Source organism: Lycorma delicatula, chromosome 5 (assembly GCF_047948215.1).
Source record: "Lycorma delicatula isolate Av1 chromosome 5, ASM4794821v1, whole genome shotgun sequence".
Lineage (NCBI taxonomy): Eukaryota > Metazoa > Arthropoda > Insecta > Hemiptera > Fulgoridae > Lycorma > Lycorma delicatula.
Genome location: NC_134459.1, coordinates 91,174,121 through 91,194,014, shown reverse-complemented (window position 1 = coordinate 91,194,014; position 19,894 = coordinate 91,174,121). Strand labels below are relative to the sequence as shown.

The 19,894-nt window shown below is 31.5% G+C and overlaps 1 protein-coding gene across 1 annotated transcript in view; it reads right to left on the bottom strand.

The window, feature by feature from the left end:
* Myo81F (unconventional myosin 81F) overlaps positions 1 to 19,894 on the bottom strand; it is a 457,375-nt gene that overhangs the window by 336,776 nt on the left and 100,705 nt on the right. Inside the window, exon 2 of the mRNA XM_075366639.1 lies at positions 18,613 to 18,716. Coding sequence (XP_075222754.1) covers positions 18,613 to 18,716 — 104 coding nt within the window. The remainder of the gene's footprint in view (positions 1 to 18,612; positions 18,717 to 19,894) is intronic.

The following is a 19,894-nucleotide window of genomic DNA, read 5'->3' as shown; positions in this document are numbered from 1 at the left end:
GCTTCGCTATTGTTAGATTTGAGTATATATATATATATAAATTAAATGAACACAATTGAAATTTTAATAAAACATTACAAAAAAGAACATTATGGAACTTCAAAAAATTTAACCTTTCACTTTGTCTCTTTTCCCTTATTACCCTTTTCCTCTTCTGTCCCTATCCATTTTTTTATTTTCCCACTTTCCCTGTTTTTTCCCCCATTTTTTCCTTTACCTCTTACCTTTCTCTCTTTTCCCCTTTTACCTTTATCCCGCTTTCTCTTCTCTCTTTTCCCCCTTTTTCCCGCGCGTAAATCGGTCCAGTAGTTTTTTAGTCTATAGCGGACACACATACGAACACTGCCTTTTATATACACAGAAGAAAAAAGTTTGTTTGTATATTTGTTTGTTTGTTTCGTAAATATCTCGACAACGGCGCCACCTATCGGGTACAGTTTCTGCAAAAATTTTCTTTTCGCGTAATTAATATATATGCTGAATATGAGCCTAATCGGACATAAATTTTAATAAAATAAAAATAATATTTTATTCCTACGGAACATGTCGAATTTTGCATACTGTTCATCATCAAACTGGTCAGTCATACATTATTTAAAATGGTCGATGGCGTATCCTAATAACAGATAATTTTTGCAATGAGTATAAATTTAAAACTGTACTTAAATATAACTTACGATGTAAATATCCGTGTTTATTTAAATTATAACCTTAAATAAGGAAAATTATAACCTTAAATAAGGAAATATGTACATAAATATTCCTTTAAATTAAAGTTTCTCTTAACTAAATTACAATAATTAGCATAGAAATTAAGCATAGGTATAATACAAAGCCCAAAGGAAATATATAGAAGCAAAAGAGGATTCATACAAAGTAAAATTTACATGATGTAGAAACGCTAACCCACCACTTCTATTACAAGTAGCCTATTAATAATAACCAGCCGACATTCGTAACAAAATTCTAATTTAATTTTACAAACATTGTTACTGAAAACATGGCTTTAGCACATCAGGTTAAAAAAAATTAAATTATTAAAAGTAATATTCATATAGATAAAACATTTAAAAAAGATTCGCATATTCTTACATTATAATTAGGTTAGTTTGAAATACGTTAAAAGGAGTTTGAATTTTATTTACTTAGAAATAAATTTAAAAGAAAGTAAAAAAATTAAAAAATTGCTTATTTCTTCACTTACATACAAATCTTATTCAAAATTTCTACTACGTAATTATTTGTACAGTGAGCCGAATGAAAATTCAAGCTTGGCTATGAGAGGCGGGCGCTTGTTGTAACATTGTACTCCATCAACCTTTAGTTTTTCTTGAGTAATTAACTGTTTTTAGTAATAAATAAAAATATTTAAATAAACGAGGATAAATGTTTTTGTTCAGCTTTTTATTGAGTTGTTAGTGAATAAGAAATTTTATCACAAGTTAAACGTAAATTTATATTTTATTTTGTCGTCGATTCGTTTCGACGGCTCGATGTAATTTATAACCTTATGGTAGCTCTTATAAGAGCTGTTGTCATCGAATGGCTTCGATGACTCGTAATTTATATTCAGGGGTGGTACCCCTGAAAAGAGCCGTTTTTTGCATTAGCTCTGAGAACAGCTGTTGGGTTCGGATGCTAGTCTCCGGCGAAGTAGGGGAGTAGCGGCTCGTCCACTGAAATCAGACCGGACTTTCCCTCGGCGACAGTTGAGTCCCCACTATAGCGTGGCAGTGGTGGCCCCCAGAGTCGGTCGTCTTTCGCCGGTGCGGCGGTTCTCCCCGAGCGATCCCACGCTTGGGCCGCTCCTGCTGAGATTCCACCGGCCAGGGCGATTGAAGCCCGGCGAGCTGGAACGGGAAGGTAGCGTCCGCGTCCAGCGGCTCCCTCGGCGGACCGGCCAGGCCTGCTACTCCGATGGGGATGTTGGTATCCGTCGGGAGGTCCCACGTTGAGGCGGCCAGGGAACTTCTGTCTTCTTCCATCTTTTTCTTCTTCTTGAGCTTCTCCAGGTAGTGGTCGACCGATGAATTAAAAATTCATTCTCGTGCACGCTCATTTATTGGAGCCTGAAGAGTGGTGGGGCTGCAGCGCCGCTATGGTAGGAGAACTACACGGTCATCTGCACAGCAGGAGTGACGCTGTACCAGCGCATACGTATACTGTGCTCCCGCTGACATCTCAGCTGCAACCGTTGTCGTCCACCGATATTAAATTATGTATATATGTGGTAACTACTTATTTATTTTGAAAGTCATCGCTGTAAATTCAATTAATAAATTAGTGCAATTTTATTATTTACTATTAATATTATTGTGAGGGATATGTCCAATCCTTCCTGTTAATACACTTGTTATCTAATTCATTTGACAGGCGAGCCCCTACGTGTGAGTTCCTACTTGTGTAAATGTTACTGTATTTCACCATATAAGTGTAAGTTATGTACGATACTCACCCGTCTCGCGAGCCTATCGTAGTTTACTGTAATTTTGACTTAGGTCTGTGCATAATGAAATGTGCTAATCTACGTGTATAAGACGAGCAAGATGCGATCCAATCTTGTGATACAAAGTCATGCAGAGCGTCTTCGTACCTTTTTTTCCTACCGAAGTGCACGCTTAAAGTGATCAGATCTACGATTAAAACCCCACACATCTAAACGAGCCAATTATTCGGTGTATAAATGGAAACGTGATCGATCTACCTATAACAGAAATGTGTGTTAAAACGAGGCTTAGGTGCACTTCGTAAAAAGATCATATTTAAAAAACGTCGGTTTATTTAGAATACCTCGGCCTCCCGGCCTCTTCGCAATCTCCACATGGCTGCCCGAACTTTCATAACTAAATCGATTGGTAGAGCCTTTTCCAATACGGTGTTAGCCTCGTAGGAGGTTGTTTTAAAAACACCAGTGCAAACAATTAAGACTCTGCGCTGGGTACTCCTTAAATTTTGAAGAAGTGCTCTACCTATATCCAACCCATACGTCCAAATGGGCGCCGCGTAAGAGGTCATGCTTTCGAAGACACCTCGGTAAACCATGTACATTTGACGGCCCGACAACCCATAGACATTCCGAGCTTTTTTTTCATGGTTAATTTAACGCTGATAAAATCCTCTTTTCAAGGTAAAAACTTATTAATCAATTCACCTCGAATCATTCTGAACAAGAAAATGAAAACCCAGTTGTATAATTCCTTCATAAATTATCGTTTTATTATTATTTTATTTTATTTTTTATCGTATTTTAATTTAAGGAATTTTTAAATTATCGTAAATGAATTTAATTTCACTTTTAGTGTCCTGTAAAAATACTTGGGCTGTGTTATAAATAAATACTTACATACACTTTCTTACTTTTCGTAGTTTTTGTTAATTTTTTTTTTGGTTTAAACGCTAAAATATATTCAAAAATGTTTGGTTTTGTATTTTATTATTACAATATTTTTGTTTTCGTCTTGTTGTGGCAAAATTTAAATTCATAATTAAGAATAAAAAAAAAAAACTTCACAATCAAGCACATGAAATCGTCAATAATAATATTTTAAGATTTAAATGAAGAAAGAATTTTATCAAACGGGGATCTTAAAAATTAGTTCCCAATTATCTAACCAGTCAGTCAGAGGTAATTAACAATAATGCCCCATATCATAACTCACTAGCTGATAAAATTCCGAATTCCCGTTTTTAAACCGATTCAACCAACGGTCACTACAAACTCTTTATATCCTATCTGATCAGCAAATTTTTCTGCCTGAATTTTCAAAATGCGTTCATTTATGGTCTTCTCACTCCACTTTGAACCACAAAGAGCTTCGTCCAAGTCATTTTTTCACACAGTCTTATCTTCTTACCCTGAGACTGATCTTTTTCGAAAGCTATCCTTAACTTATCACGGTTCTTCCAAATCAATGGAAAACCACTGTCTCATTGATTTGGAAGAACCGTCTCAATGATCTGGAAGAAGCCATTTCTTGGGTTTTCTAAAGCCCAAGAGTTTTTCATACGTCAGAGTTAGATCACCCGTTTTCTAATTCCTCAATAATTTTTAATTCGTGAAAAACTGAAAAAAAAAAATTCTCTTTAACGCCCGATATTACTTCTGTATTTAAAAATTTATCAAAAATACCACAACACGCTGGCAGAAAATACACGAATTTACGGTACAAAGTAGAAAAAAATCCGTTTAAGAATCGAGTACCTGAACTCGAGTGTAAAATTACTCGCACTTCCCATCACCATACTACCTGTATAAACTTTATAATAGTGGAGAAATGTAATTTCCCAGAATCTAGAAATAGCCAGTGCAAAACTGTACATGACTTACTATTGCATCTGGGTTGTTTCTTTTTATCTACTTTCACTTATTGTAAAGAGGTCATTGCCTCCCTAGTCTAATTGAACAACGTCGTCATAACATTCAATAACAGACAGACATACAGTACAAATGGCTTAAATATAATTTAATTTCTGTAGCTGTATTTTAAAATCATTCACGTTTTTAATTACTCAGGGAACAAATCAATTATTCGAAAGAAAATAATTTCCTTCTTATAAGATTTCTAACTTCGTTATTCGCTCGTTAAAAAAAACTTTATTATACATTAATAATATAGGAAACAACAAATTTTTTTTAATTTTTGTTCGTTACAAACGACCTCGTTATAAGCGTCTTCTGTTGTAGTTCTAAATAGTATTACTTATTTTCACCCATCTTTTCAAACTAAATGGTACTAATCGAATTTTTAATTAAAAATTTACTATTCCCAAATATTCCTTAATTCAAAAAATTTATATTGCAAACTCTATTAATAGCCAATATTAGAACGCTGTAGCGACTTATCTAAAATGAAACACTGTATATCTAATAATATTCTAATTAAAATAAATATCTAACAAATAATTAATTAAGAAGCAATTTTTGCGTGATGATTTATAAAAGACAGTTTTTTGTTTTTTTAAGGTACCAGCATCATGAATACAATAGCATGAAAGATTTTAAAAATAAACATCGCAATGTTATATATTAACAAAAATTAAGCTGAAAACCAATTTTCATTCTGTATGGCGTTCTTTTACTGGACGAAGCGGGCTGATTTTTTTTTATTCTGCTTAGAATGACTAACAAATACATCAAGCGTCATCGGACCCAAACTGGAGAGTCTCCTGAGAATTGCTTAGAAATAACCCTCATTTATTACTTATTTGAGAAAATTCTCAAGGTTATTACTCACAGGAAAATAAAGGTCTGCCGATGCTTCATGATATATTCCGAGCAGAATAAAAAAAATATCAGCCCGATCTGTCCTGTAGAATGTCTGAAAATAGATTTTGAGCGCGCATTTTACCTGTAATTGAAAAAAGAGAAACAAGGAGTTGGGGTGAGAGTGTTAAAAGAAAATAGGTATTTAGCAGATTTAAAAAAATATATATAACATTACTTTGTAATAATAACGTTGCGGAGCAACAAGAGGATATTTTATTTAATTATTAATGTCCATCTCATACAAACATGCGTTAACTTAAATCTGAAAGTTCGAATGAACTATTCGCAAAATATAGGCTAGGTCATGAACTATAAAGCAGTAACAGCTGCGGTAAATCGATAACATAATTCTCCAAGCGTCAGAAGATATGTTGAATTTACCACTAACACGCTAATTTATTCTATTAATTAGGAAAAGTTAACTCGAATTATTAAATAAGTGAAAAGAGGACAAATATAAAAAGAATTAAGAATGCTGTAAACTATAGATAGCATAGACAGGACTATGGTTCTACGTTAGATTATGTATGAGGTTAAGCAGCCATAGTAGACTTTTACTAGCAATTTCACAATAAACTAGATAAACATAAAACTCAACTCGTCTGATAGTTTCACCAGCTTTATATTCTCCATGATGACTGAGACCTATCATTTTACTTGTTTATAAACTTTTGGTGCTGCAAATAATAAATTATGAATGAAGATTTTTTGGTAGATCTGTTTCCATGAGCTGCCTGAAAAATGGTATTTTTATACAAATAATAATAACAAAGAAACCATACTAAAAAAATCTATGACCTAACTTCTTAACAATTCTAAATTATTCCCTTAAAACCTTTTTCGTTAATTTTACAACAAAATATATCTCATATGAATTTTTTTTTAATCCACAGATGACGAACTTACAAATCCTCTTAAATAAATCCCGAAACTGATGTACAAGTAAGTACATTTAATTCAAATGTTCTCAAAAACAAAAATTCCTTCGTACACCGCTCGAACAAATTGAGAAGATAATGTTTATAAGACTGATTTACTCAGATTCTATTGTAAACGTAGAAAAACAGTTTTTACTCAAATACAGTCGACTTATTTAATAATAAACAAAATTATAAAAACGTAAAAAAAAGAAAGCAAAATAAATTTCCTGAAAATAGTTTTCCCATCGTAGAACTCGGCGCGAAACCAGTCTGATGCAACCAAATAGCTAATTATTTTGACTCGATTTCAATATTATACAAAACTAAACTCTGAAGGAATACTTTATTTATATTATTAACTTTCAATTTCCGTGTTAACAATTTAGAAAACAAGGCAAAACAATTTAAATATCACTATTTGCACAATTGTACTAATAAAGCTGCATAGTTCACTGCAAATGGTACGGTCTGAATAGAACTGTTGTTAGTGTACAGAACGGTTTGTATAAAACTGTAAGTAAAAGGAAGATGTTCAAGAACAGAACTTAATTAAACGACGTCAAATAAAACTTTACTTAGCGTAAGTAAAGTGTTTATTAAATTATCTACATACATTACGTTCGACACATTCCCGTACCTTACAATTAACATGTCGATATTATTTTTCTAAGAACTAATTTCTTTAACACAGTATTACATTTCTCAAGATGTATGATCACATTAAAAATAACTTGAATATGAAACCATTTCGATCAATTTGAGTTGCAGCTTGCCGTAGTTAATTGTCATGATTTCTAAATGTTTTATCAAACAATTTTCTGATAAATGTAGAATTATTCGCAGCAGTTCATGAGCCAAGACTGATTTCTGGGCTGAGAGAAACTTATTTTGTGCATGACAAAATGGAATCCACCATATGTCATGTTATGGGCCTGGATGACATCGAGATAATTCTTAGGATCATTTTTACTTCCTTGTACGAAGTAAAGGAAGTATTGTAATCGCAAAAAATTTCGGTTTTCAGATTTCAAAGGAAAATCCATTTTGCTAGTTTCGGCGTGAGTCTGTACGTACGTATGTATGTTGCATAACTCATAAAAATCTCTTTCGGCACGCCGGAAAGCTGAGGTAGATTTCATCGGTGCTAAGTAGGGGATAAAAAAGATTTCCACTTTAAAGTTAAGAAAAACTTCAAATTTACTCAATACGTAAATGGTTGCATGTGAAAAAACGTTTCACATGTTTAGCATACCACAAGCCCCATCTTATAACTCCATCAATATTTTGGTCATCTCTAGACATAAGGGTTGAGCATATCAAAAATTATTTCAGACAAAAGTTATAGGTAATGTTGAGAGGACTAACAACCACTTCAAACCGATTCGATACTGTGTCTATTAATTAAGGGAGGTATGTTTTTTTTTGGTTTTCGAAACCCCGTTTTTTCCACCCCCTGAGCCAGTGGTTGGGGATATCAAAAAACTTTACTTAGATACGTTTTAGGACCTTATCCAAAGAATAGTAGTAACTTTAAACGAATTCAATATTTTACTTAATAAGAAAGTTATACCGATATTTTGTTTTTTTTAGAAAAAGACCCCCATTTCCATCCCCATGGTCCGATTTTGACCATTAAAGAACTCGACCGAGATTTTGGGTCATTATATTTTATGTATCAATTTGAAAGTGATTGGTACAAAATTACGGCAGTTGTCGTACCCACAAGAAAGTGAAAAAAATATATATAAACTTTTGAACTGACGGTGGTTTTGGAGTCTGGGATATGTGAAACGCGAAGATATGTCGAAATTTTCTGGAAATCGAATCATCGTGCCCATTACAATAGGTAGCTTTCTTATCAAATCTATCTAAAAATAAAACAATGAAAAATCGTATCAAACTTATTAAAAAAATATATCTTATAGTAAACAATAATAAATTAATACAAGGAAATTCATATTGCAAAAAAAATCCTACTTTCCTTTAATCACAAATTTATTTCCGTTCCATATTTTAAAAGGATATTGCATACAACAAAGTTAAGCAATAACTTATAGACTAATAGTATATAATTTTAAAATAAATGAGTGTAACCACACAGAAATGCAAAATGCGTAAAACTGGATAGAAAATCGGCTTATATGACAACCGCTACGTTATCACTAAAACACACGATATACGACCCAATTTACTAAATACTTATCAGTTATATTTCCGGTTTGTGGACACTTTAATTTCCTGTTTAAATGCAAGTTTTACAAGGACAAATAAATATTTTTTTACTGCAAATTATAATATTAAAATAGTATTATTTATTTATATAGTAAAATAATAAGTACGAGTAGATAGTAATTGAAGGACATTATTAATTGCATCTATTAAGTAACAGAGTAACAATAATTTCAATTTCAAAATGAATGATAATAAAAACTAATATCTTACAACAATTATCAATTTAGATACAACATACTGTACTGTTATTCAGTCAGCGTCATAATGTAAATGACACGAACTTACTGAATATCACTAAAACGATAGGATACCTCGACTAGGCCTATATTCTACGTACATATTTTTAAACTTAAAAACCTTTTCCTACTACTTCTATTTTTATCGTTAATAATAATAATACATCGTATAAGATATTTTTATTTTATCATATAATACCATACCAAAAAAAGAAGCAGATAAACGTAATTACTCTCGCACAATTAAATTAACATCTCTAAATAAAAAAATTTACAGGACAGTTTACATGTGAATAGAATGTATGCCGCAATATATATTAAATAAAAACTAAATCGGTTTCAGAAAAAGCATATGTACAACGGAAATATTCAGAAAAATTTTAAGAAGCAGGAATAAAAAGAATAAAAGTACTTAAATGGAATTTGAGAATCTGAAGAAATCGTCTGGTAATATAAAATCTTCAAAAATATATTGAAGAAAAATAGGACTTATACGTACAGGTATATATATTTTATTTGATCCAGAAAAAGCACACACACACACACACGCTATATATATATATATAGCGCACGGTAAATGTTTTTTTATTTTAAGTTTTTTAGTCAAGTAACCGAAGGCAGGTGCAGCCAGTCACGTCACACATACAGTAACAATGGCAGTGGCTGTGTAGGTTAAGCCGCCGCGCCCCTTAAAAAATAAAAATTAAAAAAACCAAAAATGGTTTTTAGATATTTAACTGGAGAGTATTTGCAGCTAAACTCTACTGAATATCTTGTTTAGAATAGTTGGAAATGGAAAAATTTTCAATCATTGTTCAAAATCATTTTATTTTTCTTCACCCCTTTTTAAGGGTTAAAATGGAGTAACAATATAGAAGCATCGTTTTTTCGGAGCTGGTAAACGGGTCTATCTTGTACTACTTCGCAAGAAAAAACTTAAGGGCTCAGTAGACTCCTTGCACAATACTTGCATTCGAATATCTGTAGAGGCATTTCCCACTAGCACTATATCAAATATATCAGTGGAATCCCATTACATTACAAGAGAAAATACCAGGTTATCAAATACGCGGTCAGCAGCTTTAGTCTCTGCGACTGCTCAAGGTAGGCGACCAGGACCGCTCGCACTCAACAATTTTAGAGAAAAAAGTCCTTACCCCAGTCTTTCGACCTCAGTCTGCTTCGCTATCTCCAGGAAATAGGCCTGTCTGTTCCGAGGATTATCGGGAAGGAAATAGGATGCGACGCTCCTCGGCTGTGCGCATCTCTAAAGACTGAATATTTACCGTCTGGAAGACGCAATCCGGGACCCACATTACCGATCTGCTAGGGACCAATTTAGCGAGATAACTAAGAAGTACAGTTTATTCACACATCCATAGAGATGGCTCTGTATAGGGGCTGTTCAATAATACTCTCTGATAACGAGATAATGTAAAAGTATCTATTCCTCTGTGTTCTTTTGCGAAGCCCACACATTTTACTCTACCTTGAGAGTTATTGAGGCCCGTAGTGACGACAGCTTCCTGATAATAACTGACTCTAGGAGTGTACTTTGCAATTTTTTCCATAGTAAGCCTGCATAGTTGAAAAGCATAGCATCTGAACAGATCATTTAAAATATCTATGACACCCTCTCAAGAGTAGACAAAAAAGTAAGTAGTATTCCTATAGGTCCTGGGCCATTGCGGCGTCCTCGAGAACGAATGTGCAGATGAGGCTGGCAAGAGCGCGGAAAAAAATGGTCTCGGATTAGAATTAACATGTGAGAGCGACTTCACGAAGACAGTTCGTGAGAAAGTACGCAACGGAATAAGTTCTGGTTGCTGAGTCCTCCCACGGCCTTATATGGAGTCCTGGAGAACGTCTTCAAGAAACCTTTTATCCCAAGCAACAGAAGAGAACCCAGCAACTAAAGCTAACCCACGCCTATCTATTTGGTTCTCCTCAACAGAACTGTAAAGCATGCAATGTAAAATGGTCCGTAAACCATTTACTTATAGATTGCCCTATGTTCGGGTCTATTGGTCGTCAATAAACTTGGGTTCAGGTGTGAAGGGTTTACTCGACCGGATAAAATACATCAAAAAACTGTTGCGGTTTCTCTGTAATAGTGGAATAAAGAACTTATTTTAACGGTTTTGCTTACGTGAAATTCCTTAGAAAGCACTCCCTTACGGAGTAATGCGTGCGCAGTAAAAATAGTTTAGTGGCCATCTTCCAGTTTTGATATTTGTTTTTTATTGTCTAATTATTGATGAACACTTAGTTTTTATTTATTTAAGTTTAATTTATTACGTCTAAGTTTTTTTAATCAAGCAGCTAATGATTTATCGTTGATGAGGCTAGAAAAAAAAATTATAAGTATTGTAAAAATCTAACAATTTTTTGCAAAAAAAAAATAAATAAATAAATAACAATAATAGAAAAACAAGAATCATTAATTGACAAAATCAAGGGTTCTCTCACGTTCCATTATAATTCCACAATCTATTTCAGGCATTTTAGATAATAAATTGAATACTTATTTTAATACAAAAGGATGTTTTACTTTTTACTAAAACTTAGTAGAAACGAGTCCATAGTTGTATACTGACAATTATCATTACTTATCCCGTGAAATTTAATGATTAAATTTTAATCAATAAAAGATTAATTAATTACGATAATAAGTAAAAGAAAATAAATCAATATAAAATAAAAATAGAATACCGAAAAAATTTGAACACTACGGTTAAACTCATGAAGTCAATCAATAAAAATAAACAACGATTACGACAATTATCATATGAATACAACATGTGATTAATTTTTAATCCGTCGTAAATTCTATGGATAAATAGAATGGTGAACAGATTTAAACAGCTAGTTGTTACAGCTGCAACTGCAAAAGAGTGATCAAGCAGTAGAAACCGTAGAAGTATAATTAGCTATATATAACTTGTAATGGTTATAAACCATCATCTAAACCAAAGCGTACTTAAGAAATGAAACTGAACCATCTGCGTGGATAATAGTAATTACGCACATTGATAATGCAATTTTAACAAAACGTCTTTTTTTTAATTATTATTAATAATAATATTTCTATTATTCTGAAGACCCACGCAACCCGACTGTTACATTAGACGTTTTTTAGGTTATGATATGTTTGGTAATATTAATTACTACTGGAAATTATACATGATTTAAAGAGAAAGGAAGAGTTAAATCATGTGTTTAAGAATACAAAAGATCAGGAAATACAAACTCCAACGTGGAGATAAGGATACACCATCAAAATTATAAAAAATCAATAAATGAAGAGAAGGAGAACTTAACAGAATAATACAAGAATAAAAATTATTGAAAATAAATACGGAATTGTTATGATTAATTTATTGTTAAGAGAGAAATTCAATTTGAAAATAATAATTGTAAGAAGGAAAATAATCCTAAGGAAAAATGATATACTTGAAGTTAAAAAATACCAATAATACATTTAATCAATAAAATTTCAGAACACAGACTAAACAAGAAACGTAACTAACTTTTTGTAACACTAGGGTTAAAATAACGGCATTATCTTGAAGCCAACAGGTAAGAGACTACAACATAATAAATTATCAAATTGTAATTGTGCGTAGAACTGTAATATTTTTATATCTTATTGTTAGTTTGTTACAAAGCAGTAAAATCTTGAATAATCGTAAGGTTCGCATTCAGAATAATGCAAATGATTGGCAAAATCATCTCTGTCGTTACAACTGATGTTGAGGTATAAAATTCTATATCTGACAGATGGTGGAAAGGTCGACGTCGAAAACAGTGGGCACAGACAGTAGAAACAATATTAGCCTTTTTCTTTGCAACAGTTCTACAATTACTACTAATTAAAGGATTGAAATGATGGTTACAGTTATACAAGTATAAGTCGGTATCTACTCTTATCATTAATTCAGGAATTCGTATCATCTTCTGAAATTAAAACGAGATCTTTTCCTTATAAAAACTTAACTTTTTTCAGTAACGTGTGAAACGGATAACATTTACACGGCTTCTCCTATTAATTTTTATCGCTGAAATGCGTGTATAGTATCTGATGTACAAGAGAAATCATTCAGAGCTGCGTTCTTTGAAAGTAACAGCATTCATATTATACAGATTATAAGATTAATTTGCTCAAATACGAATTTGGACAGAAGGGTTGACGATATCACCAATATTTGTTGGGCATGACATGCTGACGTGTAACGGGATATTCAATTCAATAAGGAAAGTAACTTGTTAAAATTTAATGGCCTATTAGGTAGATTTCATAAGAAACCGTCCTATTGTAACGGGTACCATGATTCGACTTCCGGAAAATTTCGACATATCTTCGCGTTCATATCCGCCAGAGTCCTCAAAACCACAATCAATTCAAAAGTTAAAATATATATATTTCACTTTCTTGTAGACACGATAACAGTCGTAATTATGCGCCAATCACTTTCAAATTTATATATAAAATATAACGACCAACAATCTCGGTCGAGATCTTTAATGGGAAAAATCGGACCATTGGGGTGGAAATGGGGACCTTTTTCGAAAAAAACAAAATATCGCTATAACTTTCTTATTAAGAAAATAAATTCTTTTAAAGTTCCTATTATTCTTTGGATAAGAGCATAACACTTATTTGTTGATATCACCAACCATTGGCTCAGGGGGTGGGAAAAAAACGGGGTTTTGAAGACAAAAAAGAATCATACCTTCCTTAATAGGCACAGTATCGAATTGGTTTAAAGTGGTCGTTAGTCCTCTAAATATTACCTAAATCCTTTATCTGAAACAATTCTTGATATGACAAACCCTTACAGCAAGGGATGATCAAAATGTTGCAAAAGTAATATGTGGGGGCTTGTCTACGCTAAACATGTGAAACTTTTTTTCACATGCAACAATTGTCGTATTGAGTAAATTTGAAGTTTTACTTAACTTTAAGGTGGAAATATTTTTTATCCCTTACTTAGCACCGGTGGAATATACCTCCGCCTTTCGGCGTGCCGAAAGGGATTTTTTCCCATAGTAAGCCTGCATAGGATGCTTGTAATTGCTAAAAATGATTACCTATTTTCGGCTCAGGTGTTCTAATATAATGATAACCAAATGGGCTTCTGGTTCTGGCAAACAGAAATGTAGTAGTCTACTTTTATAAATAATAGAACTTTTATAATTATTTATCAGTTACTAAGGACTCAGTAGGGAAAAATTGCAATTTTTTCTTCGCAAAAATATCAGATGTTACACTCCTCGTACACACAAAAAAAAGGAACAAAGATATATGATTTCTTAAAAGTTTTAAGCGGTAAACAAAGTAAAAAAAGAACCGCTACGAAGGGGTGAAAGAAAGAAGGAAAGACAAGTTTTTATTTAGCAACATCTGGTTATGCCTCCTTAAATAGACAGGCTTCTCCAGGTGGTGGCGACGTTAGCTGAGTTCACTTCACAGCTCGATGATAGCATACGGCACTGTGCTATATATCCGGTAATATAAAAAGAATTAAAAATTATATTTATTCTATTAATAAATATATTTTACACTCCTTACGGCAAAACAATAAACAATTTTTTCCTGCTAAACAAAGATTCTAACCGTAATAAATTCAGATACGACCATAATATAACACTTCTCAATAATACTACTACGATGATATTTTAACAGATATAATAATTTTAATTTTTTTCCAATTTTCCACTTAAAAAGTGCATGAAAAATATCTTATAAAGAGAAACTTCCACTTAAAATAAAAAAAATCAAGAAAATCAGTCCAATTTGGCTAAAGTTAGATATAAATATTAGATCAGTTTAAACGTTGCTTGGCTGCTATAAAAGCCTTTTCTTCTTCTTATCATCGATATTAAAAATTTATTAGTAGAAAAAAATATAAACAAATACTATTTTCTTATCCGTACATGGTTAAAGTAGTCTATTACATTAACTTAAATTGATATTAATTTTACTGAAGTTAATTTTAAATTTAAACAAAATGTATTTAATTTTTATCAATTCTCCAGATTATTATAAAACTTCCTGATTATAATAAAAAAATATTAAAAATGAACAACCAAAATATTACAAAGAATAGAATTTTATTTTCGTTACAAGTTTACAAGTTAGAGAAAGGAGTTGGTTCTTATCATATAATACTACGTTACGTATAATTACAATATATAATATAATAAAAATCATTCTGCGATATTATAATGTGACCTGAGGATTTAACCCAAGTCTAACAAAAAAACATTAGACTTAATATATTATATTAAGTCTAAAAATACTAATGAATCTGAATTCTATACAGAAAGAGTAAGTTATGTGATGGTGAAAATAAAGATAAGTTTTTCAAATGCGGTGTTTTAAATGCATACAGAAACAATATTTATTTCACGTGACACGCTCCAGGTTTGAAAAATTGAAAAACGTAAAAAATTTTTTTTTTTCATTTTATTAACAAAACTACCGTAGAAGATTGAAAGTATAACAGTATTTGTTATTTACGTAATGTCAGTAAATCAGTCCGCAGTGTAAATATTTAATTAAAAGTACAGAAATTATACAGCAAGTATTTATCTAAATTACTGTCATTAATGCTCGATTTTCCGTCATCCGTAGAATTGCAATCATTTTCGTAATCACTTAACCACAAATAATCATCTTCACTTTCATCGACAGCGTTGAAAATATAACTTTTCTAGAATGAACTTCAAATCAAATCATCCAGTATTTCTGACAGAGCTACATTAATCCACCCACAAATCTGTATCAAAGACGGTTTCTTAATTTTACCAGATTGTAGTTTTGTGTCATGTTGGCCATTCAGTTTGTGTAGCGTTTACAAAGTTTGATTTTAAATGGTCGTTTTCGAAAAAACAAAATACCGCTGTTTCTTATTAAGTAAAATATCGAATTTGTTTAAAGTTTCTTTGGATAAGGGCCTAAAACTTATTTAAGTAAAGTTTTTTGATATCACCAACCATTGGCCCAGGGGGTCAATGCTGGAATTGTAAGAAGATGGGGCTTGTCGTATGTTAAAAATGAGCAACTTTTTACACATGCAACCATTGTCGTACTGAGTAAATTTGAAGTTTTTCTTAACTTTAAGGTGGAAAACTTTTTTATACCCTACTTAGCACCGTTGAAATCTACCTCCGCCTTCCGGCGTGCCGAAAGGGATTATTTTTCCCAATTAGTTCCAGGGAATAATTGTTCCTTTTTCGTAAATTTATGATCTACCTTTGAAACTTTGTCGGTTTACCTTCGTGTGCTTCTGGCAACCGCTGTAATACTGTTGGCCTGGTTCGAATAAAAAAAACTTTGTCGACATAGATACCGGCGTAGCCAGTTAACGCTATCTTTAAATTTATCCCAAATGATATTTAATTCGTAGACGATTTCCAAATCTTTCACCTGACATATTTTTGAAGAATTCACGTAACCAAACTGATGTATATTCTATATACGCGCTACAAGATTTTCTTCTATTTCTGGATATTTCAGGTTTTCCGCCGAAATGCTCTCTTGTTTTAATTGGCAACGGAAAATTAGTTTTCCTTTTTTCGCCACTCACAAATGCAGGACTTTGCTATATCAAATTTCCTGCCTATAACAGATTTCCTTGTTCCTTTGCATACGCAACAACAGATAACATTTCTGCAACAGTGATTAAACGCAGTCTCTTTCTTTCACTCACTCTATACATACACGAAACTTTTCCGTACAAAATAATTAAAACTGACAATAAAGTAACAATAAAATTATCAATAAAAATGTTTTCTATGAAATAAGAATAACCTACGGAGGAAAAATCCAAAGGGCAGCGCGCACGTAATAGAGTTTAATTTTTTAGTCATAGCCAAAATGTTTGTTTTATCTAAATCATTTTATTTCATTGGATGTAGGTTTGTAGTCAAAAAAAAGCGCTCTGTCTTATAATTCTGTACGGATTGTACATATTACGTAAATTTAATGATTAAATCATCAATGAAACATAATTCATGAACGATGCGCAGGCTATTTTTACAATCATGATTCCGGACAAAATTGTGTATATGGTAATTGAGTATATATAGTATATCAGGTGTGATAATGTTTTCCAATAAATTTAGAAGAATATTCTAGTGATTAATGACTATACAAAAGTAAAGTACTTTTTGTTACACTATTTCAAGTTTGAAATTAAGGAAAGTGTAGTTTAATTTTGTTTTTGCCGTATTGAAATAAGCATAATAACGTACACCAATAAGATATTGCTATTTTTTTGAACAGTTATTAGTAACTGCATAAAAATCAACAAGTACGAGTTTTACTGTGTTTATATACAGACCAAGACTTTGCTCTAATTTGTAAACTTATAGTGGAAACAAAGTTCTTTTTTATTTTTAGACTGTACTAATAAACAATGGAAAAAAAATTAAAAACTTTAGATATTTTCAAATAAACAAATTTTTTGCCCTAATGTGGACCAGTATAAACAGTCTACGATAAATATTATGAATTTAATTCAATTAAGTTCAGAATTCTTTAATTTTTACTCGCGAACTATAAATTTTAGTAGAAGAATGTATAATTTTGTCTTAGAAGTAGGCTGGATGCTAATAAGGAAACAATCACATAATGTAAAAGTATGAATACATATTTTTTAAGTTCTTAAGTACTTATTTTAAGAAAATTTATTATTAGCGTATAACTTTTACAATAATTTCATTAGACTACACCAAACAAATAACAAATATTATCATAAAAATTACCCTGTACAATTTAAATCCTTGAATCTAAAATCATCCTTAAATGAATAGTATGAATTATAAAAAAAAATAAAAACAAATTAGTTTCGATCTAAGATTAATTGGATTAACGTTTTTAATTATTTTTCAAAGAATAAAGCCAATAAAAATTTAATGAGCGAAATATTTACATTTAATTCATAAATGAAGAAACTACGAATAAATAATGACTAAGGTAATGGAGAAGTATGGACTAAAAATCACTAGACAATATCAAGCAGAGTATCAAATCAGTAGAGTAAGTAATATCAAAACGGCTGTAAAAGGGAGGAAATTGCACAAAACTGTGAAACACTTGTTACGAAAAAAGAAGATACTAGAAAGACCATAAATAACGATGTACAAATCTTATAAACCTAGCAGTAGTTTTATATGGAACAGAATCACGGATGATAACAGAAAGAGAATGGAGTAGGTTTCAGGCTGACGAGATAACGTTCCTAGAGCAACAATACGTGATTAAAACAAAAAGAGACAGACTGAGGAATTCGGGTATAAGGAATGACCAGGAATTGGACAGTATGCGATAAGAGTAGAAAAAATGAGCTTGCGATGGTACTGATCCGTAAAGAGGATGGATAGAGAGAAACTACTGATCAGAATGGAAGAGCTGAAAATAAATGGAAAAAGGGCCAGAGGACAACCCAGAGTAAGATGGAGGGATGGAATTAAGGACAGTGTGGGAAAGGTAGGATATAATTGGCAGCAGGTGAAAGAGGAGAGGAAAACAGACAAAGATGGAGGGTTAGTGACCCGACGGTAACTGGAACGGGATCAGAGTTATCGATGGATACTTTAATCTACAGCGTTAGAGAATAAGTATTCCCAATTATTATCTTTTTTTTTAAATTTAATAATTAATTAAGCAAATAAAAATGTATGAACAATATAAAAATTAAGTGACCAATTCATAACACAGATATATATACAGTTCAAAAATACTTATAAAATTTTAAACTCTAAATTACGCTTCATTATTAATATTATAAGAAGAAAAAAGATTACTACACAGGAAAATAGCAATTAATTAAAAATTTATGTAATAAAATTGTAACAAGTAATCGGTGGGAAAGATTACGATATTAGACAACAATACTTATTAATTATTACATAATGTTTCGGAGTAATATTAAAATATTTCAAAGGATACGTATATGATGTCTTTAACATAACGAGCCTGTAGATTCCGATTAATTCCGTTCTCATCTATGTCGGATATGGCCGTCATATCCGGCACACCTGCCTGACTGGCCTCTGTAACAAAACAAAAAGAATAAAAAAATTAATTAACAATTATAATTAACAAAAAGAACATATAAGAATAATACCTTATTATTATTAATAAATAAATAATCAAAATGAATTTAAGAGTAATTTAAAAGAAAACGTACGCTTTATCAATTTTCAACACAAATTGAATAAAAGACATTCTCCTTCATAAAAATACACTAAATTTATCATGAAAATAAAAAAAATTGTTCAATAAATATTAACAGATATAAAATATTTTCAGTAATATTTTCATAGCTCTCGAACTATTATGCAAGAAGAAAGTAAGATAATCAGTCAAAAAATGAGGTATGATATTTTTTTTTACTTTCCCGACGTGTAATGACCCAGAGACCCCAAAAATCAAAACAAAATGAGTTGGAATGTTGAATCTTAATAACGTTTGACTGGATGAATCAATTTTGATGAAAAAATTATGTACTGAGACTCGTGTATATGGGACAGCTTGTTGGTAAATAATTTGGAATCAATATTTCTAGGGAGGGAAGAGATAGTTTTTTGGGGTTAAATTTCTCAATACTTTGCAAATATAACCCCGCTTATGTTAAATCCAATGTTGCCTATCTTACTTTTTTTTTCTTTAATTTGTTCCAAAATATCCTCCGCTCCAAAAATATGATAAAAGCTTAGTTTTTTTTTTATGTCTTCCTAGGAATAACAATAGTAAAAGTGACCTGATAAAAAATACTTTGGAGGCAATATTAATGGTGTGGGAGCCGATCAGAATTTAAAAATAACGATTCATTTTTTAATTTTGTAAAACTTTTTTGGTTTATTTAAACGTTAAATATGATTAAAAGTTTATTTAAACATTTGTTAAAAGATTTATTTAAACACATAATGATAATTTTATAATAAAACTTCATCATAAATTACCCCCACCCAAAAAAGTAATCTTAGATAACTTTTTTATGTACTCGTATCATTATTTTTCCAATAAATAACGAACACCGGAAAAGTATTACAACTTCGTTGTCAGCTTTTTTACTTAAAGAAACTACGGCGTTACTTTAAAGGATACTAATTAGTGATAAAGCTGCATCATATTATTCTGAATACAATGCATAGTAATTTAATCTACGAGGGATATCTCTAAAGTAAAGACCGCAGGGAAATTTCCCTCCTTAAGGTTGGCGAAACTG